Source organism: Rhea pennata, chromosome 6 (genome assembly GCF_028389875.1).
Source record: "Rhea pennata isolate bPtePen1 chromosome 6, bPtePen1.pri, whole genome shotgun sequence".
NCBI lineage: Eukaryota > Metazoa > Chordata > Aves > Rheiformes > Rheidae > Rhea > Rhea pennata.
This window is the reverse complement of record NC_084668.1, coordinates 44,307,514-44,331,592: the sequence shown is the minus strand read 5'-3', so window position 1 is coordinate 44,331,592 and position 24,079 is coordinate 44,307,514. Positions and strand designations below refer to the sequence as shown.

General features: G+C 39.0%; 1 protein-coding gene across 7 annotated transcripts in view; it reads right to left on the bottom strand.

Moving 5' to 3' along the window:
- Nucleotides 1-23,998, bottom strand: part of DIP2A (disco interacting protein 2 homolog A) — a 126,772-nt gene extending 102,774 nt beyond the window's left edge. For all 7 annotated transcript variants that reach the window (XR_009958847.1, XR_009958848.1, XM_062579335.1 and 4 more), the window contains exon 1: nucleotides 23,692-23,998. Coding sequence is in view for 5 of the 7 variants with exons in the window: in XM_062579335.1 (XP_062435319.1) it covers nucleotides 23,692-23,788 (97 nt within the window). In the remaining 2 variants the exon portion in view is untranslated. The remainder of the gene's footprint in view (nucleotides 1-23,691) is intronic.
- Between the last annotated feature and the right edge of the window lie 81 nt (nucleotides 23,999-24,079).

Genomic DNA, 24,079 nt, shown 5'->3' with positions numbered 1-24,079 from the left:
TGCTCTCTTAAATATAGAGCAGCCCGACTCTAAGCCACTATCTGCTTCCTCTGCCAGGAGCTGGTATTTGACAGAAGAAAAGGAGGTTAAATAATTGGATCACAAAAGCAGCCTGGCAAATTTGCAGGCTCAGTTAGCCCGATTAATGAATTGTTCTTATACTGCTTCAGTTAATCCTTAAGCTCACTCCACAGGGAGACTGAAAAAGCTCAAACCCCACCACATCCCATTAGCACTTTCTATAGAATAGGGAAACAGATTGACAGATGTCAGCTATATGCACATCTGTAGGTGTACCAGTCTTACACCGGCTCCTGCTGCTACAATTCTCTAAAAGCCAGTCCTATTTAGGTAAGTCGATACGAGTTTCCCTGCAACGAAGCATACTCTTATCTACTGTTGTACTAGAGGGACAAAGGAAGAACCATTTTCACTAAGTCCACATTCAATTATGGTTTGCACTTTCACTGCAGAGAAGAGCTTCAAAATATAAAAGTTTGAACCGTTCAAACAGAGTTGGAAATGTGATTGCATTGCCAAACCATTTCAACTCCTACAACTTCATAACATCAAGCATTTTTAAGTAGGAAAACTTTTTAAAATGTTTATAAGTGATACGTCGATTAGAATCTTCACCCAGAGGTTAGAAACACAATTTATCAAACCAGATAGAGCTTTCATACCACATTATTATGCAAATCATGAATGCTGCCTCCTTTAGCAAGCTGAGGAAAGCTATGTGCCGCCGGTGGGGAGAATCATCTGGTACATAGGGAATGTGCTGTCTGCTTCCCACAAAAGCAAACGAGAAGTTGAACAAACAGATTAGCAATGGTTGAGCAGATCAATGAATAGCATATTTTAAAATCAGAGCTAAAAATACTTTCTGACACACAGAGATGAGAACTGCTTTGGTAAAATAAAAAAATGGAAAGCTTTTTAAAAGATGTGGTATATAATGAAATACCACTTTCCTAATTGTATTTAAGAGAGGAACTCAATATAGTCAAAATTTTAATAAACTGCAGAGATGAAAATACTTGGGACTTTATGATCATAACTTCCTAGATGCATGAGGAATACAATATGGAAGCAAAATAATTACACCTGGCATGCAGTAGCCAAGTACTATGGAGAATGAAGCTAGAAATAATTATTTGCACCAAGTCATTTTAACCTAAAGCATGCAGAAAGAAAGGAGGGGGGAAACGCTTTCATGGCTGCAAAGACATTACTCTCCCCTGCAGTCTATTACATTGAGGGCTTCCACAGCCATAGCGTCCAGGAGCAGTCTCAGACCACAGCTCTATATAGATCTTATCTCAAAAAGACTCCCTGAAAACTCCTGCCCCAAAGATCCAAATGCAGGAACAACTGACTACAGAAATAGGTGAACATAAAGCAAAATTTTCTACACTACCTCTTGCAACAACATTAACATACGCTCCACTCCAGTAACTCTGTAAAGAAAGGAAAACTACTAGCTAGGTATGGTTTTCTCTGTGTAATTCAGTTAAGAAAACAGAACATGGAGCAAAATTCATATTTAACTTTGTAATAAATGCCTTAACCATGAAGTCATCCCTTACCTTGAAGACTGTGTGTGTAAAAATGAAACAGGATATATGCATCATAATATGCTGTTTAGAACTATTAAGTTGGTGTAACTTCACTTTTGCTCCAAGAAGTCACTTTTTCCTCTTTCACCTCCCCTATATGCTCATGATGCAAGGTACCATTAATGAGTTAGATAAAGCCACTTCAGAACATTAAAATTCTTCATCTTGTATTAAGCTTTATTCTTCTGGTGCACATCTCTGGTGCAATGTCAGTGACATTAATTTTATTTTCTCTCCACAAGAGGCTAGTCCCCTCAGACAAACAAGCTTTACAAAAAGATGAACATTTCATATTTACTCGTTGCAAAAAGCTCATAGTCATCCTTAGGTAGAACTATAAAGCCCACTAAATACAGCAACGGTGTAGTTTAGGTATGATGCGTAAGACCAAAGACAACAACCAGTTCCTGCTTCAGAAATTTAGGACTATGGAAAGATTCAACTTAGGAATCAGACCATGAAAATCTTTTAAAAAACCTTGTTCAAAATTCAGAGTGCATTCAAAACATACAAATACAAAACACATAACCTACAACATCTAGACCATACAGAATTACAAATAATTTAACTTTGTAAATTATTAAACTTCTTCCACTGGATTTCTAGCTCTTGGTTTCAAGACTGATTAGTTACCTGACACTTCCTTACCAAATCCTCACATGCAAAGCCAACCTTTATTTTTAGAACAAGGTCAAAGGCACTTAAAGTTGATCTTGAAATAATTTTGGGGAAGCGGGGGGGAGGTGGGGAACTGGCTACTATGCCACAGCAAGTTTTACTATGAATATAGTCAAGTTTTTAACTAGATCTGATTTCCTGGAAAAACGTTATTGTACTACATTATGCTGTAGCTTTACCATGGATGCTGATGAAAATTTTACCTTTTTAAAAAGTCAAGTAGTATTTAGTTAAAAAAAAAAAAAACTTTATATTGTATCTAGTTAAAAATCAGCTGACGTGACTGCAAAGAGAGAAAGTCATTCACAGTGTTTTGGATGAACTACAAGGAAAAATTGAAAGAAAACCCCAGCTGCACTATTCCCAAAGCCGATCAGCTAGTGCACAAGCACATCTCTCATGGCAGAGAAACCATCAATCCCTACTATTACCAGAACACCTCTGCGCTCAAAAGCTTTGGAAGCGTCAGTACAGGTTCCCATCATGCTTCTTCCGCTCCAGCCTCCTATCAGGGCTGGTTAGGGATATGTTGGATGTTTTTCTTTTATTGCACTCCTCCCTGCCAGTTGTCCATTTTGTTTATCCATTCCTGTGCAGTGCCCAAACAGAAGCCAGAAATTTGCTATTGATACTGGGGATATTATTTCCTCCATAGAAAGATGCTGGTTTTTTTTTGCTCTCTAAATCATATCCTTAACTTGACAAATTATTATTGGAAAAAATAATACAAACATATTCTTTCTGATGAAAACATACATATTGCAGGACTCCTTACAACAGCAAGTACAAAATCATGGCCACTGCCTACTGCAATTTTAGTTTTTTCCTCATTGACTTTGTTAGAAAGAATCAAAAAAAAAAAAAAACAAAAAAAAAAAAAACAAAAAAACAGATTCAGATCTTAAAGACACAACTATCACCCTGTTTGTGGTGAACATCACACCACTATCATTTTATTACTGAGGCAGTGCCTAATTAGGAATATTTTCTATAAAAAAACCTTTTGTTAAAAGTAATGCAATGTGTCATTTTTATTACATTAAGTATTGAATGCAACAAATTTGTTTTAAATTGGCTACTACAGAAAGACAAAAATAAGCTAGGGAGATAGAGTGGAAAAAAATCAGGAATAAAAAAAAGATCTGTTTCCACAGTTTCACATGAAGAGTGACATGCATAACATAAAGGCTGCAATGTCACTGAGAGTCTCCTTTACGAGCACTCTCATTTATCAATGTAACAACAACACAAAAGTTCAAAGGGATCCTGTAGAAGACGATCTGGGAGCACCACTGTGGCAATAAACCTGCTCTCCAACGAGTGCTGCTATCCATCAGATAGGAGAAATAATCTTGGTGCATTTGTTAAATGCTCTTAACACAACCAGAAGTTACCTGCTGTCAAATGGACAGCACTCCGAGATTCTTTTCTATGGCAAATTGAGTATTGAAAACTTGGGACCAAAACTTAGGATAACGGTTTATCTGGCTCCTGATTCAAATTTAGTAGAAAATATCTTAACTATAAACATCTTTCTTCTTACCTTTGTAAAAGTCCTTTTCTTTCATTTCTAAAATAATCGATTTAAAAATTTATGTCTCTGGATAAACCACTGAGTAGGATGGTATTAACTGCTCAGAATAAACTTGAGTGTAGAAGAAACCCACTGCCTGCTGAAAAGACCTTTGTTCCCAACAGATCTGCTTTCAGACAGTTCATTTCCTTGAACCAGTTGATACCACAGCTAAATGAGTATCACTGCCTGCACAAGGGGTCAGGCTCCTCCACTCAAAAGCATTTTGAACTTCTGTCGGAATAAAGTGGCCCAATCAGGGTTTATATCCATCTTCTTCTTCTTCCCCTCGTATATTTTGGGGCATTGCCATGGGATCAGCTTCTAAACTGACCTTAATTATTGAGCAAAGAACTACTACTTTGAATTTAAGACTGATCAAAACTTAATGCTTACTTGATGATTTTTATAAATGTAACATGAAGATTTCGTCAGCCAATTTCTTATTTATTCTAGCAAATTACTGATTTGATTTTAATCAATCTGATAGCATTTAGTTTAACATCAATAGCTCAGCCTTTGCATCTATTTCTAATTCAAATCTATTAAGTCATGGACTTAAATTACAAGGCAAAAAACATTGCGATTTTAGGCAAACTATCTGATGGACCTGACTAACTGCTTGGCAACCTGTCAAGCAAACATTTGCACAAGGTGTGCAAAGTCTGATTTCAAACAAATTACCTTGGGTTTTCTGTTTGAATGAAGTTCTGTTTCTTTACTGGAAAGGAAGTGTTCAGTGGAGTCTCATTCCCTTTTAGCAGCCACACTGCCAGAAGAGTGTGTTAAATTGTGAAAATAAAGATAACATGGGAAATATGAGGAGCATACTGGTAACTCAACTAGTCAGCCAAGAAATCAAAGGGGGAAAAAAAAGGAAGAAGAAACTGGCGTGGCATCTTTGCTTACTGATTACTATCTACTTAAGCACATGGAGCAGTTTCTTCTTTCTTCTTGCTGTTCCTTCCACTAAATCTTTGATACAAGTGATGGCCATCAAGAATTACAGCAACAGAACCTTCTTTACAGTTTTCCTCAATGTAAAGTATGAAAGTGCTGCTCCTTTTAGAAAGAAGCTATTGACTTCATGGGGAACCTCTCAAAATCTATTTTCTAAATAGTCAGTGATTTTACATAACTGCTCAAATTAGCAGCTCAAATTTTCATCTAGGTTGGAATACGAATGTCGGCTAAAAGACTAATCTAGAATAGGGAAAAAAACAAAGTTCAAAATGATTTAATTTAGTAAAAAGATATTCTGCAACAGTCTGCTACAGTGTGGTAGCTGCTACCCAAGAGTTAAAAATTTGCACAAATACAGCATTTTTTCAGAATGGGAATTATGACTAGTGACTGTTCTCATACCTCGATATTCAAAGGATTAACAAAAATAGCTTGTATTGAACTTGAATTTTGTAAGACCTACTCCAAAAATGATGTTGTCAGCTTTTAGAAAAAATACTTTCCTAAACTTACAGACATAATGACTCCTCCCCATCTCATGCAATATTCCTTAAAAGCTAGTTTTTATAAAGCAGAATCAGACACATTAAGTTTACTACTGACAAAAAGACATAATTCCTTAGCTAGGTCCTCAGTATTGGTCAACACTGTACATCACCTTTGTTTCCCACGTATGCGCTAACTAGCTTCCTTCTGAATAAACTCAGTCAAGGCAGAACTTGCAAGCTTAATTCTCCTATTTCTCTGAGCCTTCCGCATCTTTCTGGGTTGCAGGCAGAAGTAAACAACTTCCCAACAGCAGATGCGCACACGGTTAGAGAGCTCTCCTATTTCTCTTGCAGTGTTCATACCTTTAATTTTCACCTGCCTCCACTTATGCAAAATAGAATCACCCTAGTCATTAAAATCTGTCAAATTAAGCCTCTGGTTTCTTGGTGGCCAATTTATTACGTTGAGCCTGGAAAAATAATTCTTTCCAAATCATGTCGGTGAGAACGACGACTACTAGACAACTCACTATTGTCAGAGTTTGTTTTTCCAAACCACGGTATTTTTTTTTCTTGCAGAGCCACCAGCACAATCCTCATATAGAGAAAGTCTGGCTTCAGGTCAGAAAGAAGAGAGCAGTCATCCACTGTTGATCACAGTGGGAGAGTGGCTGCAGTATGTGGAGAACAAAATTGCATCTCAAATGAAAGATCTTAGACTTGCTCTCAATATACATTTGCAGCCTCAGCAGCAGCAATAGGCAGGAGAAAAATCCTAAAAGGCAGCATGCCCTTAAGAGAAAAGAAAGGGCGTAACATATACATAATAAAATCCTGAGCCAAGACCAAAGGATACTAAAGAACTAGAATCCAAAGAAAACAAATGAATTTCTCTAAGTATGTCAACACAATACACCAAGGCCACCTGAATACGTATTGCTGCTAAAAGAACACTAGCTCTCCTTAGGTCTCTCAGGCACTGCACCTTTCTATATGCCAGCCTCAGAGCATGTGGGATTACAAGGTATGCTGATTTAAATGACTAACCTGGCAAATTAACAAAAAATCAGAACTATCCACTTCGTGGCAGATAGGTTTTCTGATCAGTTAATGAACTGACACAGTTTTTTTTGGCATCAGCAATCTGATAGATCTTCTTGGTCCCTAAGGATGGGATCCTCATTTTCATTACCTTCACTTGTTTTCAATTTTGAGATCCCCTTACATGGAAATATTAATAAAATGCACATAAAATGTAATTGTACTAGAACAATCATGAACGCTCAGACAACTCATTCAAAAGATTTTCTTACCCCCCTCCTCTTGCATCTGTGCTTTCTCCATTTTCCTCTGCATCTTGCCACACCATACTGCTTTATCCACCGGTTAAGCCAAATGTGGGGTGCACATTTGGTACTGTTATTACTGCATGTGCTGCTGAGAGGACATTTAAACATGCTGCAAATTGTTTCAGTTCATTAAGAGGGAGGCTGAGAAGGGGTGCGGCAGCACAACTATTTTTCACTCTGGCAAGTAGGCAAAGGGTGCGGCTGCATGGGGCAGGACTGCAGCTGGAAGAGGCAGGCCTGCTCCCCTCCAATGTGCCCCAGACAGAATTGGCTCGTGGGAAGGTCTTTCAAGTCCCACAGTCAGCATACAGGATAATATCCTTTGGCCCAGAGTGTAAGAGGAAATATTAAGCAGCAATTGACTATTTTGTCCTAGCCACTGGTGAAATATGAGTGAAAATTTTTCAGCTCAAGAGAAGACATTTATGGTTTTTCAAGCTCTCCTCCTACTAGCAGCTTCCACCACGCCTCCTTAAAAGCTATGGCTATTAAGTAATTTCTCATCACTTAATCACTTAATCTCTTTATTAAAATGAAATTGCAAGCAATTCATTTGAAAGGATATATAGAGGTTCACGTATTTGAATGCCATGAGAGTGAAGGCTAGTACAATCTCCTCTAGAATAATTCCATTCCCAAAGTCTGGTTGCACAAAATGCAAGTCTGGACAAACATTAAAGTTACAAAGGCAAATACCAGAGTTCAAAAATGTCAAACTAAAGCTTGTCCATTCCATCCAATGCAGTCCCTTGCGTGCAAGCACTCTGATAATCTACATGATCACATTTATTTTTCAACGAGCCATCTGACTCATCCAGTGCACTGAAGAGACATTGTTCAGTGAACAGAATATTGAATAGTTTTTTAATTGTTTTGCCAAAATGGGACAGGCCTCAGAAATAGGCAGGAAGGGAATGCAAGAACAGGAAGGTCATAGTTAGGGTACAGAACTGTGGTAGTTGTGAAGGAGACGCTAGGCTGTTGTCTCGTGATCAAAGTTTTTCCTCCTAAAATAGAAGATCTGAATTCATTTATACTCAGAATGGTCTTATTCAGATATGTTACAGTATATAAAAAAAAAAAAAAAAATCTGATCCTAACTTCACATTAGTCTCCAAGCATGGATTAATCTCCAGGCTCTCATTAAGACCCCCAGGCAGCACCTCCCATGGTCTTCAAAATCTAACAAAGGTGAAACAGTAGCTGCTGGATGCCTGAGACTGGAGACAGTACAAAAAGCAGGACTAGACAATGATTAAAAAATTAAAGAGATGTCATTGCTTGTACAGAACACATTATCTCCCAAGATGCCACCTAGATCCATTTTCATCTAAGTTGCATTTAAACAGTTCCCAGATGCCTGCAGAATAAAGCTGTCTACAGATAAGTCACTTTTTTTTTTTTCATTCAGGCTTTCGCACTTAAAATTAAGAGTTGGAATATAAGAAGTTCCTGCATGGGAATTCATTAGTGATGAAACAGCCTTACTTGGAAGCAACAGATTGAGACTTACCTCCAGAAGCCTTGGTAAACTTAAGGCACCACAGGCATTACCCTTCCAAATGCCATGTTACAGAAGTGTCCTGCACAAAATAGAAGCATTTTCTCAACCAGACAGATTAGAAGGTTGTGTTTAATAGCAGCACATTAAACAAAGTCTAAACCTAGATTAGAGAATCTGCAAGTTCCAGAACACAGACAAAATTGTCAGTGAATCATACTAGAAGGCTGCTTTTTTATTTATTTTTTTCCTTCAAAGTTTAAGTTAAAGCAAATGGCCTGCAAGGTACTGTAAGAGCTCTTGAAAGGGGAACACAAAAGAGGGAAGGGAGGAGAGACACACAAGAGAGAGGGGAACAGTATTGTAGAAGCCATCCACTCCATTTCATGTTATTGGATTTGCTCAGTTTAACCTTATTCAACAGGCTACTTCAACTCCATTTGCAGCATAGACCCCTCAGCAAACTAAGCAGTATCTTCATTTTTCAGTTATGGACAATTAAGCATAACACTTTTTCAAAAAAATCTCTTTTGGGGAAATGCTTATGAAAAAGACTTTTTTTTTTTTTTCTCCTGTTATAACTAGTGAGTCTGAACACTGCATTTTCAGGAAAACAGCACAAAAACTATACAAATCAATATTTACATTTGCTTCCCACCAAAAAGGACTCCAGCACAGCCATATAATAATACAAATGTCAAAAATGAACTCTTCTGTCTGTCTGAAAGCCATGAAATTGTTGGTGGAAGGCTTTCAGCACAACAGTCACTACATAAAAATGGTGGTTGAATCATAAGTGTTTTATGAAGGTGATTCCTTCAACACTGCTGAGGAGAACTGCTACGACTTTCAAGATTTTGGGATAACAAAGGGAATGCATAGGCATTTTTAGACTGACACCACAAATCACATTTAAACTGTCTGATGAATTAGTTTAAACATTTATAAGACATGTTGTCATTTTTCACGAGGGATCAGTGTTATTACAGACTAGAACACAGAAGTTCCCACATAGCTGGTACTAAAAAATTACAGGTACCCCTATTGCTAAGGGTTTCAAAATTCTATAATTAGTCCTTTCATTTTGATTGATGATCACTTTAATAACCTTACTGCATTTTATAAATAGCTAAGGAATTTTAAAATCAATTTAGATATCATTCAATCTAATACATAGAAGCTCTTGGTGTCTCCTGTGCAAACGCTAAGTTTCACCTGCCTCGCTCATTCGTTTAACTTGATTAGGTTTCTGAGAAGTTCCTTGGTCCTCTCCAGTCTTGACTAAGATGAGGAAAAAATTCCAGTAGAGCTACTACCCAGCTATTTACCATGATTTACTAATTCACAAGATTTTGCTTTTAATTCCTGCAATATTTAGCTGTCCAGAGGCTTGGGGGGACATACTTAAGAGACTAGGGCTTCAGTGGCATCAATTTCCCTACTATCTGTTACTTTGACATCTTCAAATAAATCTACAAAATTAGCCCAATTTTCATACATGCATTTGCATAAAATTTCCCTTTTGGAAAAGCAACTTATTTCCTCAAGAAAATTATCTTGTTTTATCATTAAGAGCATTTCAACCCAATTCTACAATTTTAATTTTACCAATATTCTCAAACTTCTTTGATTCTACATGTCAGGGGGTTTTCTATATGCATCTTTGTCAGTTAGAGATGAGAAGCTCCCTTTTTAGCTTCTCTCAGGAACAAATGCATCAGAATTTCCCAAAATTATCTTTCTTCTCAGCTCTTTCCGTATATATTACATAATCCCCAAACCATGGGTTTAGAACACTCAAAAGCTGACCCAAGCAGAGAACAATTTCAAAGCCTCATACATATCTATTAGCTAAAGTGTTTTTTCAACACCTAAAATGATTTACTCAAATTTGAAAAGTGATTCTTAATTCCCAATTTAGGTAAGATAGTTTTCACAGTTGCCAAGGTTCCCTGCTCTTCCCCCTACCCCACACACTTGGGAGAACCATTATTTTAGCCTTCATCTTAGAAAAATTAAGACTGAAAGCAAGATACTCTGAGTATTCATGTTTGCCATCAGTACCATGCCTGAGAAATTGTACAAGCCACTGTAGCTGGGAGCGGGGGGAAGTACTTTCAAAGCCAGTATTTTGAGTGAAGGTTTTCCTTAGGGTCCTATTGTTATTTTGTTTCTTGCAGTCAAAAATAAAATTCACTACAAAAGCTACCAATGAAATCCCTTCCTACAAGAACTAGAAGTTTGTGACATTCTTAATATGAAATCTAATAAGACTTTTTTTAAGAAAAACCCACAAGTTTCCTTAGTCTTAAAATAAAATCCACTGGTATTCAGCATTAAACACCCTATAGCTTTATTCCATTAAATGTAAACTATTCACTAATAATAACATTTAAAAAGAGTGTAAAGCTACAGAAGAATTGCTACTTTACAATCACATTTTTACAAAAGGTACTGCATCAACATAATTTATTTTTCTGGTCACAACAGAGAAGTGTTGTGCTTACAGAAACATCATAATTTAAAATATTCTGAAACTTTTGCCAAAGATACTTCCGCTAATGATACATGACACCAGTCTTTATACAGTGAACAGCAATGCTATCTTCCTAGCACAAATCTAGGCAGCAGCCTTTATACAGCAATAATTGCAATTTTAATGCAGTCATTTTACCGAGTACAATCTCTAATGAACACAACTGAAAAATAAATTCTCAAGTTTTGATGTTCAGAATTCCCCCTATAAAGGGGCATTGAGAAACTGTTTCACGTGATTAACATAATTTTCATAACATCAGTACTGCATGACTCATCGACCCATTCAACAACACATTTCAGTCATCAGAGAAGTATCTCATACCCTCAATCTCTCTCTATTTTGCATTTTCAAAACACTGCTTGTTTTAGCACAGCAAGATTACCTCTTGTTATGACTTCGCCCATGTCACCATTGTTTTATGATGATCACTATTAATGGTGTGAGTGAGTAATAGCCAATAATAAAAAACAAATCACTGCAGAACAGCAAGGAAAAAATTTGAATGGGTCACAGAATACTTGCCAGAAGTGTTTCTCCATAATGAAAGTATCTTTCAAAAGTTTGCTATAATACAGCTGTTCCTATCCTCCACTCATTAAGAACTGCTTATCCCGTTATCACATTTTTTCACTGCTGTACATAGCAGTATTACTAACACGTGAGAAAAACAGCTCTTGAGCTTCAGGCATTGAATTATAATGTAAGGGATACAATCTACCTCATTCACAATGTATAATCTTTCTTATTCAAAAAAACTGATTGCAGACTGTAATGCAGAATGACATTAAATTAACATATGCATGAATGCCCAGGAAAGATGTAATTCAGCTTCTTGAACCTTTCATATTGTATCAACACAGCAAGCAAGATTAAAGCACTGCAGAATACCACTCCAAAAATGAAAGTTAAAAATCTCTCAGTTTGCCTCACAGCTATCAATTATTCATCACAAAAAATAAAGCCTCTGAAAAACTAGTGAGCTGAAGACGCTGGACAGATTAGTTACTGCATAAAACCAAGAACAGGCTCTTTCCAAACGGCTATGCAATCTGTAGAAGTTTACCTATTTGTGCAACACCACAGTGGCTGAAATGGCCACAAAAGGAAAAGCCCTAGTGTGAGAAGCACCATCTGAATTTCTCAGATCTTATATAAATAAAATTTCTATTTAAAATATATGAGACCTCATTTATTCCCTACTACTATCTAGGCATGCTGTTCCTTCCAGCTCCCTCATCTCAAAACCAGTCTGTAAATAGGCTTTATCCTCACACCTATGCTGCTATGATTTAGCATCACATAGGCTTACCGAACTTTAAGACCCATACAACTTGCTGGGGCAAAAGTAATAAATACCAGGATTTGTACGCAGCAATATTAAATTTTTATGTATGATCTTAAGAGTACTGTAAGATTAGAATATTGAGGCATGGATACAAGGCCAACACAGAATGAGACGATGACCACCTCCAGACAACTTAAAAGTTTAAGACAAACAGAAACTCCCAGGAACCAAGACTCATCGCTACAAGACCTCTGTTAGACCACAGTCAATTATTTCATTTGCCAAATAAGAACTGATACAGGAAGTGCATAAGTAATTCTTTGGTCACTAATGCTGGAAAAGCATGACCAGCTAAGCCCCATCCTTATCTTTCAGGATTTGACTACGTTCGGTAAAATCTTTTGGCCTATTAGCTGAGCAGTTCTCAGAGGCAACTTATGGATTTACACTAATGAGTAGAGATTATCACCTTTTTCACCTGGTTCCAGCTCCCTTTTTCTTCCTGGCGGAAAACGACGCAAGAGTCTTTGTAGTTTTTGAGAGCAGGCTGTACTACTTGTTTCCACTGTTAAAAGCAAGGTCAGAAAATTTCACTCTAACTGAACAAGCGACAGTGATGACTACAGAGGTATGTTTTGTCAACTTTCTTTCTGTAGTCCCTGGAGCAGCCCCTGCCTCCTGCAAACAGCTCTATTGCTGAAAGTATTTCAGCAATGAAAGTTTGGGGTTTAATTAACAGATTGAGTATTTTGCAGATCATCTGAAAAATACCTTTCATTAGGAAGGGAAGATTTGCATTTGCTATAGCTTAATAGTGAATCTCAGGCACTGACAACACTATATCATTTCTGATATCTCTGATCTTGGCATCACAAGTGTGTAAAGTCTAGAAACGTAGCTGTCATTTGCTGTAACCACACCATTTTTCTTCTTTAAAAAGCTGTTCTTTATTAAGAAAGTATTTCCTGATGGAAAAATGCCCATTTCTATAACACTTGCCCTCATCTGTCACACCATCACATCAGTCTATTATAGCAACGTTTTTGCATTAGACCAGCTTACTGCCTTACTCAAGAAAAACAGCAAAGCCTTACAAACACAGCTGACATAGCTGAAAAGGAAACACAAGGACACGTGAACTCTTTTCAAGGCCATGTATTTCAATATGCATAAGTATAACCCAAAGGTCATTACAAAGTGATGAAGAATCAACAGCTTGCAGAAGTCTCAAAGTACAGCCACTGTAACTCACACAACATATCGCCATCTCAACTAGCTGCTTTATGTGGTTTCAGTTTCACTGTGTTTCTGTTTAGTAAATGAATACAGGAAAAAAAAATAGCAAAGAGCACCCACATGTAAATACTTGCTTTCTTCAAATAAGCCTCCTATTTAATAAGCGAATCTAAAAAAAAGTATAAGCAAAAAAAAAGTTATAAGCAAATAAGTCTGCATTTGTTACAAAATTTAAAATATAAATGAATATATTTTTTCTAAATGTCTGTTTCTAACTCTGCCTCCCAGTGTGGTTTAATGACACGCTATTTCTGACCTGCTTTCTTTTTCTTTCACTTCCTTAACATTTCTTACTCCTTATCATGCCAGACGGTTCAGAGATCTCATATTATGGTACTTCAACAGAAGCCAGTCTTCACACCAGGAAGGAAAAGTCATCTTGAAGATAGCAAAAGCAGGAGCATACCTTTTCCCCCATCAGCTTCCTCTCAGTGCAGTATTACAGCGTACAGATTGTTTCTGCCAAAAAGAAGCCTGGTCACGGCCAAAGGTGAAAAGTCTGAAGTTGTCATAGGGCACTCTGAACCAGCGAGCTGGAAGCCTTCCTTCCTTCGTTATATCGAGATCCGAACTCTAAAGTTACACGGCGATACAGAAAACCCTGGCACTGGAGATACAGCAACTGTCAGGAAAACGCAGCTGTGACAAAGTACGGGCGTCCCCTTTCATCCTCACTCCTTGAATCTAACCATTCTGGCTAGCTTGGGAGCCTATCTGATTAACGTTAAGCCAATTCAACTCACTAACCTGGTTATAAAAATACTCACTTTCCCTCACATTAACTTTTTGCCACTGTACCACAGCAGAAATACACCAGATCTAGCTCAAGATAAAAGCCAGGGCCACAGGAATTTCCATTTGGGGCAATTGCTGCTTATTTGGTTCAGTTGTCTGGGGAAACAGCACCCAAACCAGAGCTGGGGACTGCAAGAGACAACTTCCAACGTCCTTCACAGCAAACAGAAGGCAGAAAAGCATGGAAAACGCAAGACCTTCATTGTAAAAACTAGGAGTGCTTTGCGTGAAAGAAGGGAAATGGAAAAGATGAGTTTTCTCCCAGAAGCAGAAGGGTGCCCCAGAAACCCACTAAACAAAGGAGAATAGGACAGAAAGGAAGTAGCAGAATCCCAGCATTCTATTCTTTCCTGATGGGAAGGAAGGAGCTAGCTTCTAAACTGATACTTCCCCTATACACATAAACATATAATGTATACACACACACACTCGAAACTTTGCAATCAGCCTGCAGTTTTTGCAGGAGTGTGGAATATATTGTTTTAAAGATAAACAGGAAATATTATCTCACAAACTTCTTCTGAAGTAACAGTTTATTTTGAAAGGCAATGTAGAAATAAAGATAAATAGAATGGAAAGAAACAAGAAAACTGGAGAAAAGGAGAAAGTTAAAGATGGAAAAAAATTAATTGAGTTGCAATGAATTATAGTGAAAAGCAAGCATGGCATCAGCTACTAGTACACTTTCGGGTTTTTTTTTTTTTCTATTTGTGCACACTACAAGAAGCAGAGTTTTGTCAGTCCACTCTTGCTGGAGTCCTGAAGGAATATTTGAAAAAGTGAGTGCTATTGAATAGAAATATCTTGACCTCAAAGGTAATAATGTATCACAGAATATTAAGAGTTTCTTTCTTTCCTCCACTGTCTTGTCTATAAGATTATCATAGACACCCACTACAAGACACATGATCTTAAAAAAAAAAAAAAGAAAAAAAGAAAGAAAAAAAAACCAAAGGAGGTTTGATAGAAAGAAGATAATAGAGAAAGAAGATTGACCAAAAATCCATTAAAATCAAGTAGTCCAAAACACTTCTTTCAGATAACACATAATCCTCACAGCAAGCCTTTTAGCCCACCAGCACCTGAAACTCTGCTTCATCAATCCTGTGGTTGACAAGCAGCAGCCATCTGATGGCTACCTACTGCCATCCAAGCAATAAAAAGGGAGATGCCTCAAGCCAGAAGTCTGTCAATATATACACGTGTTTATGCAAGAGTTTTCTGCCTGATTTCTGATGCAAGAAGATACGGTACTCAGACAGCAGGAAGGCCAAACATAATGTATTTTTCAATGAAACTTTTTGGAAAGAGTTGTAACAAAGATATCTCTGTATCCTTTTGAGTATTACTGGGGAAAGAATTGTAGGAAAGAACAAAGATGATGATAAAATAGTAAGAGGAATGTAGAGGGTTGTATAATGATTTGGATGTTTTAATTATTCAGCCACACAGTCCCCTGAATTCTGCATTACAGAACTGCTTCCTTCAGCATAATCAGCTAATTAGTACAGGAAAATCATACAGTTACATCCTATGGTGGTACCTCAGATTTGGGTCTACAATCTACACTTCAGGAAAACTGAGGAGAATCCAATGAGTTTATTCTTCCTTGAGAGATATAAACCTTGTGACAAGAAATCATCAAATACTTCTGACATTTATTAAAAGGAAAATATCTGGGTTCATTAAAACCAAATGCCCAGTGTGTAAACAGAGAGAAACAGATGACCAACTGTTTTGCTTTTATATTTGCATATCAGTAGAGCAAAAAGATCTTTCTTCCAGTAACAGAAGCAGGTGACATATCTGTAACTCATAAGACTCAGCAGTATAAAAATTGACCAAGGTGGTTTCCTGCATCAAACTGTATTCGGGCAATAAATAAATAATATCTTCCTTCATTAATCAAGTAACAGGTTCTAGAAGAATAATTTCTTCCTTTAAGAAAAAAAAAAAAAAAACAAACCCATCAAATTAACTAGCAAACTAAAAAATCCTCTTAGGTTGTTAAAGCTGGCAGAGTTTGGGTTAGGTTTGCAGGGTGAGAAGGGTTAAGCAAATGGAATAGAGGACAGTATTCTACACTAATTTTAAAAAGCTCTGTTTACTTTGTAAATGTATGCATTTATGATTTTAAGGGAAACTTACTTCTGGATAGGAACACCTGGAAGAAAGTGTTTTTCCTCTAATCCTCCTAAATAGAAGCTGCCATTATACTCCCCTTCCTCAGGAGGATTTAACCTTCTTTGCCAAAGCAATACAAAAAAGAATGACAGACCTTTTAAAGGAGTATCTGACAACTGCTGCCCTTGTCTTAGCTAAATATTTCATGATAACCTTTCTACACTGTTTTGCAAATCTCAGATTTTACCTAAAGGAGGCAAAACAAAACAAGAACACCCACTATTGAGTACAGCTCCATTAAAGAAGATCTATCCAGCATTTCAGTTATTACTGTTGCCCTTCAGGTCAGTAATGAGTTAAGATATTTGCCAGGAACACAATGAGCTGCCACTTAAGTCTTCAATTTCCAACAACTACAGTCAACCATTCAATACAGAACTGGTTCTCAAAGAGAAAGAATATTTTACATTCTTCTACTTTGAACATTGGCTAACTATAGCAGACAATGAAAAATCCCAGAGACCCAGCCAGCTGTGTCTGAAATCCTGCCTTGACTGGAAAGAAGGTTGATGACCTAGAGTGGCCATCTCTGCCTGGTTGTGCATTTTCTGTTTCCTTAAAGTGCTCAAGATAAGAGAGCAGTTTTTCTCCTTCTTCGTAAGCTCTAAAGCCCCTCACTTCTAAGTAAGTTGGCGGTAATAGACTTCAAAAGACGACAGAATTTCTTTACGTTTTTGGAAAATTAAAGTCCTGTGATGGGATGGAAGCAACTAAAAATAAGAAGTGTAAAGATATTGTCATGTAAGATGGGTACCTTATTCATCTGCCTTCTGGAATACGGGAAGGAAAGAAGTGGGAGAGGGATCAGAATAACACTGATGGAAAATTAATGTGACAGCAGTGGGAATCAGTGTGAGGTACAACTGCAAAGGAAAATTAATAAGTTAATAAAGAAACCAAACCTGTCTCCCTTCGAATAGTTTATTTTTTTACTTCAGTTACAAACAGGATCTAAGGGAACAACATATCTTGTAAGTACATTAGCCAATCAGTTCTTCAGACCTGCATAAGGTGCAACATGCAAGAACAAGTTTTGTAGCCTCAGTCAGTCCCAATGGGCATTTGGCAAGCTCCGCAGACTATCACACAATTAACAGTTTCTGCAGGAGATGCCCAGAACTTAAGTAACAGAGATGCTGCAGGTCAAGTTTCATGAACTGCCACCCTCTGACAAAGCACATGTCTCTCTCTACTTCTAGCAGTTCTTCACACTGACAGCTTCAGATTACATTTATTTCCAAGTGATCCCAGGAGTAGTAAACAGCTGCAGCTTAGAGACATAGTTTTTGAAGTCTCCTGTAACAGAAAATTACCACTTTGAGACAAGAAACACCTGAATAACATGCTTTATCACAAGGAAACAAGATAAAAATATGCACCACCCTTGCCTGATTTCACATATATTTTAACAGTACATCAATATTGCTAATGTAACAAAAGTTAAATTTTTCAGCAATGATACCACACTGCTTTTTTCTTCTCTACACGTGTAAGTTATAAATGGGCTTAATATTCAGTACAGCCCAGAGAAAAGTCTGCCAATAAACCCTCAACAGTCTTGGAAGATTATGTCTTATAAAAAAGGTGTTCTGCCCAGAAAAATATGCTGCAATCAAAATTTATTTTATTTTATTTTTTTACATAACTGACATGACAAGTAGCAGGCGCTAATACTTACTAGCTAGCAGTCATTACAGAAAGTATTTGTAAGATTCAAAGAACAGCCAAAAAATATAGTCCTGAAAAATGTAAACATATTTGATAATACCCTTGTTAGCTACATCCTCTTCCATGCAGATGAACGCAACATACTAACTGCAGTATCTCAAAAGATGCCAAAACAACCAGACAAAAAGCTAATCAATTTCTGAGTTATTTGTAGATGCTAAAAATTAGCATGACTAAGTTATCTTGTCAAACACTTAAAAAAAAAATCCTTAAAAGGGAAATACGTAATTGGATTTTTTAAAAAATACATAAGAGCAAGCTTTTTGGCCAGCCAGACACAAACTTCTCATCAGGAACCAGAGCAACCTGCACATCAGACTTTCCATATGGAACTGCACACTAAAAATGCCATGCTTTCCATTAACTCCTAACCAGGTAGAGAAGAAATTCTGGAGCAATGTGTTAAGGGACAGAAAACAGAATATCCCAAATAATTACAAATTCATTTTCCTGTTTAAGACAGTAAACTGCACAGCAACCATTTCCCTTTATGGCCTGTTTGACAGAAGTTATCCAGAAGAGAATTTCCCATCTGACAACCAGTGCAGTAACAGGACATATTTGGACTGAAAAAGATCTTCAGCCTCTTTAAAGAAGGAAAATATATTCAGGATTTTCAGCTCAGTTCCAGAATAAGTCTGACCTACAAATCCCTCAGAAAAAGAAGAAAAAGCAACTCCATATACTTAATTTTTAAAGTTGATCTGAAATGTAGACAAAACGGGCTGCAACATTCACACTGGTCAAACAGCCACCTGAAAGTCTCCAAACCCACATTTTCTCTCAGCTTTTATGTAATGTTTACTGGATGATAACCATATGAGACCAGGCCATTTGGATGCATAACATAAGAGCCACATACCAACAAGTACTATGACAAACAGGAAAAACCAAGTTCAAGTCCAGAAATCAACATAGTTAAAATAATCATATAAGATCCTGAAGTGCCAGCTGAAGGGAATTGCCACTTTTAACAACTCTAGAAGACAAAAACTCACAAACTGTCTCAGCTGGATGGGTCTTCCTCAACACTACACAGAGGCATACAAGTACTTCTACTCCATGCTTATATTGTCTTTGGATTGTGAAGGAATAAGTCATAAATCTCCTTGCATGGATGGTCTAAAAAAAAAAAAAAAAAAAAAAAAAAGCAGAACAACCAAATTCCTCACCCTCAGGCTTAAAACAACAGTAGAAGTGAAGGTGATCAAACGGCAGAAGTGTCTTGCCTAGTGCTCTTCAGAAAATAATCACGGAGTTCTTAAAACGTCAAGATTTTTTTCTGTCAATCAGAAGAAAGAATTGGTGACTTCATAACCTTCTCTCGCACCCAAAAGATGTCTTGTCACACAAGGCAGTAAATTGTGCCTACATACCATGTAAGAATTCATAAGGGGAAAGCTTTGAAAAAGGTAAGTGTAAAAAATAGGAGCCTTTTGCACAAAAGAACAGGTGGAAGCTGTTCAGAGAAATCATAGAAATCACAGACTGGTAAAGTTGGAAGGGACCTCTGGAGATCATCTAGTCTAACCCTCAGCATAGCCCCATATGGGGACTGAACCCACGACCTTGGAATTAGCAGCACCATGCTCTAACCAACTGAGCTAAACTTGCCCCCTAAAGACATATCTTTCAAATTAAACATGGTTTTAAATAACGGATAAGTTACACAAGTAATGTTTGTGTCTAAATGAGAACTGCTTTTCAAAATCATCATACGATTCTGAAATATCATAATGAAAATCAATGTACCAATATATCTGTGTGTATGAAAACACACAAACGTGATGCAATAAGATAAAACTGATACCGGCTCTAAAAAAGCACATCGAGATTTGTCCTAAAATCTCCAATGTAGGCAGAATTTTAAAAAAAGTTTTATAACCTGTAGCTCTCTTTCAGAGCATAAAAGAAAAAAAAACAGACTAATAAAAATCTGAAATACTAGACTTCCATATCATCACTTTCATGCTTTTACAAAAGATCCTGCTGCCTGGCTGTATAGAGAACACTGCAACCATCTTTCTATTGCTGCGTCATACAGTCTTCTTAAGGTTAACACAACTTCCACCGAGCCTGCAAACCAGGAAGTTAGTGGCCGAACACTTTCTTGATCTTTTTTTGTTGGGATCTCCCTGATAGAAGGTTGGGTCAGATCTCTGTCTTCACGTCTGTAACAGCCATGTAAGGGAAAAAATATAACATTGATATAACAAAGCAACAGAGTAATGCTCTAGGTTCCACCTATTACTTTTCTAGTGCATGGAGAATACAAGTAATTGTCAATGAAGATATTAAAATCTGGGGAAAGTTCCTCATGATGTACATTACTAGTATCCTGCAAAAGTCCCATTCTTATCTACAGTTCTCATGAGCTACAGAGCTACTCTTCATTTCAGACTGAGATGTCAAATTGAGAAGTTTCCACACGCTTTGTCTGTTTTCAGTTTTCTCAGTTAAACATTTCCCAAATCTCACTACCACAACTCGTGACAAAATGGGAGGAAGTTTTACAGGTCGCTTTCCTGACTTTTATATAAATGTAAATAATTTAGTCAGAAGAATATAATTCACAACACAGCATACCTGATAATTAACAAAGTACACAGCTAATTCTCTCTTGCTGACTTTAAACAAAACACAGTAGAAAGGGACTTAATTTCAAATTCCTGGTCTTTTCTTCTCCTCTTTTCCTTCTCTCACACTTTCTCACACATTATGTCCTTACCAGCACAGCCTTTTTTTTTTTTTTTTTTTTTTTTTTTTTTTAATAGAGCATTCAGCATGAGAAATTCCCTAAAAGCCTGCCTGGTTTTGCAATAATCTATAAATAAAAAACCTGTTCCTGGCCAAGACCACTGCAACATCTACAAACAAGGTGCAGAAGACCACTGTATATACAATAAAAAATCTTTAGAAAGCTTCAGGAAGTTGCAGTTAACAGCGGTCTTCTATCATAGATTGGTATCTCCGTTAAACCACCACCGAGCACTTCCAGTTGTTAGGCCAGAATATCTGTTGCTTTGTTGCAGCACTGAGAATTCCAGAGCACCAAGCACAGGAGAACAGGACACCACACAGCCCTGAAGAGTGAAATAACTGAGTCTCTGCAAGTATTAGTCTGCTTCTTTAAAAAGACAGCACAGTACTATACACAATTTGTATCTACTTCACATAAAATAAAAAGCAGCTATCTAATCCTAATTCACTATTCCTTCCCAACCAATCAAGCAAGTTCTGAATATTGTTAACGGAGAGCTCCATTCCAAGCAGCATATACAAACGCCAACCGATCACAGAACACAAACATCTGAAGTATTATGACTAAAAATCTCTACCCTGAAACGCTTTTAATACATGCAAGGTAGACACAGATAAAGGGGCATTCTAGCTGTTATCCAGATACATCAAGGATTCAAAGATCTTACTGAAGATCATATGCTAGAGTCTTCAGTATGGCCAAGAAGTTAACAGAGGTCTCAAATATGGAGCCTCATCTAAACTAACACTAGCATTTTATCCAAGCACATAACTATGCCAGCATCTATACAGCAATACAAACTTCCGTTATTAGACGCATCACAATAAAACAGTTACCCATCACAGTGGTTAAGGAACATCCAGTCTGGGACTAGCAATAAATAAATAAAAATAAAATATCATAAAAGGCACGGCCTATGTCAAGATATCTTGCATGGTATATGCTCTAATACAGACATCAGAAGTCATAGCACTCAGGCAGTAACCACCTACACTTGAAACAAGTCATACAAACTCCTTTTGCATAAGCAATAAAATGTTTCAGGTACTACTTCCTAGTGCTCTGACAGACATGCAGCAACATGTTAAACTTGGAAAACATAAACCTACTAATCCTACGCTCTTCCCTTGCCTCTGCAGGAAAGGGTCCACACTTGAGGCAAGGACAGCTGATCTGTGAATCATTTCCTAAACCACTACATATTTCAGCTAGTTTACCAGGGTGAAACAATCCCAGTTCTGGCCACCTGAACATAGTTTTGAAAACTGCGACACTTGAGGAGCACAACAAGTGTCTCAGAACCATGGTGGTAACAACTGTAGCTGCCCTATTTCAAGGTGCAGGTTGACAAGACAGCTAATGAAGCCATAATAATTAACTGTTCCCAGAAACTGCTGTCTTGGTCTCCTCCTCCCTCTGCCTGTTCTCCTGTAGCAAGTGCCCACGTCAACCTGTCTGCATGGTAGGCCAAGCCAAGGAAATAAAGTGCAAAAAAAACTCAGTCCTTCCAAGAAAAATTCCTCCTGCCTTATAGTGTAGTATAATTCCCACGAAGTCATGCAAGCATCATTACTGCCAAAGATGAGACTAGAAGTGGAGGGAAAGGCACACCTTCCCCCCTTTCAGGGATGGTAAGTCAAGAGAAGGGCTTAACTGTGTCAAACAGCAACCTCGGCCTGCTAGTGCATGTTTATCACTTCAGATCAAGCAAAGGCTCTTTAACTAGAGATGTTGATGGAAGGTAACAATCTTCCCTCCACAAGTGAGGTTTTTCTAGTCCAAGTTAGTATGCTGGATCTGTCTCCGTAGGTAAGACTGAAGAACCAGTAATGACACTATACAAGAGTTTACTTCAAAATGGCTATAATTAGAAATATGATACAAGAAAGCATAAAAATACTTACCATTATAGAGAAAGTTTTAGCTAGAATTTCAAAATTTTAGCTGTTACTAGAAAGATGCATAAACACCCTCCCCCCCAAGTATTTTCAAATGATCCATAGCTGCCTCCTGACTGGTACATCAATCAGAGCAAGCACAAGACTATAACGCAACCGGACTCTGCCTATTCCTTTTGATATTCAAACAACTATTTAAAAAGACACTTTAATGCCCTCTGGCTCTAGAACAGCAGAAAACATTTCAGTGCACGTTCAGGTTAAACTGAAAAACATTTCTGAGACAGTTAAAGCACTTTTAAACGCATCTCTGTTTTTTGTTTGTTTTTTTGTCACAGCACCGGGGACCGGTAACAAAGGGCACCAATCCGCTGGAATAACCGTTTCCTAAAAACGGTTAAGAGCCGACAAGTATTCTGCGAATGCTGCATCGTGGCAACTGCTTTGGCGGAATACACCTCGGAGGAGAGACAGCTAGATTGAAGAGACTGGGGGGCGGGGGGAACACGGCCTAGGGCCTTTCAAGCTCGGTACTAAATCTGTCCCCCATCTCTTCAGGTAGATGTGGGGACACGAGGAACGCCCTCAGCAAACGGGATTAACCGCGCTCCGAGACAGCGAGAGGCACTGCCGTGTACCGCGAACGTGGCCCGGGGAGAGCTCGGAGAAGGCGCTCCGGCCCGCTCCCAGCCAAGCACACCGCCTCCCTCCCCTCCTTTCCCCCAAAGCGGCCGCCACTCGCGCTTCCCAGGGAAGCCAGCGCTCCCGGCCTCCTCCCGCAGCCCGGTGTCACGGGGCGGACAACGGAAACGAACCGCGGGCTTCCTGCCGAGGCGCCGGGCGACCGCGCGCACGCGGCGGTGCCTTCCCCTCGCCTCCTGCCCCGGAGGCCCCCGAGCAGGGAAGGTGGGAGGGAATCGCCCCGCGCCCTCACGGCCGCCCCCCCTCCCCCACGCAGCCCAACGGTCGCTGCCCGCCGCCGCGCGCCCCAACGGCCGCCGCCCCCGCGCCGCCGGGACGCCGCTCGCTCCCACCTTCCGACAGCTCCAGCTCCAGCTCCGCCAGGCTCTCGCGCACCTCGGGCGGCAGCGGCACCGCGTCCAAGGAGCAGCCCCCGCGCTCCGCGGCCATGGTGCGGGCGAGCAGCGAGCGGGCCCCGCCAGAGCCGCCGCCCAGCGCTGCCTCAGGTAGGGACCGGGTCGGCGACAGGAGGGGAGGGGAGGCGGCCCCCAGCCGCAGCGCGCGCGCGGAGGGGAAGGGCAAGGCAGGGCAGAGGGTGAGCGAGAAGGGGGCGCTGCGCCGGCCGCTCCCGCTCCGCGCAGCCGCTGCCGCAGCCACGGACGCCTCCACCGCGCGAGGGGGCGGGGCCCGCGCCGCGGAGGCAGGGGCGGGAGGGGCGGGGCGGAGGCAGGGGGCGGGGCC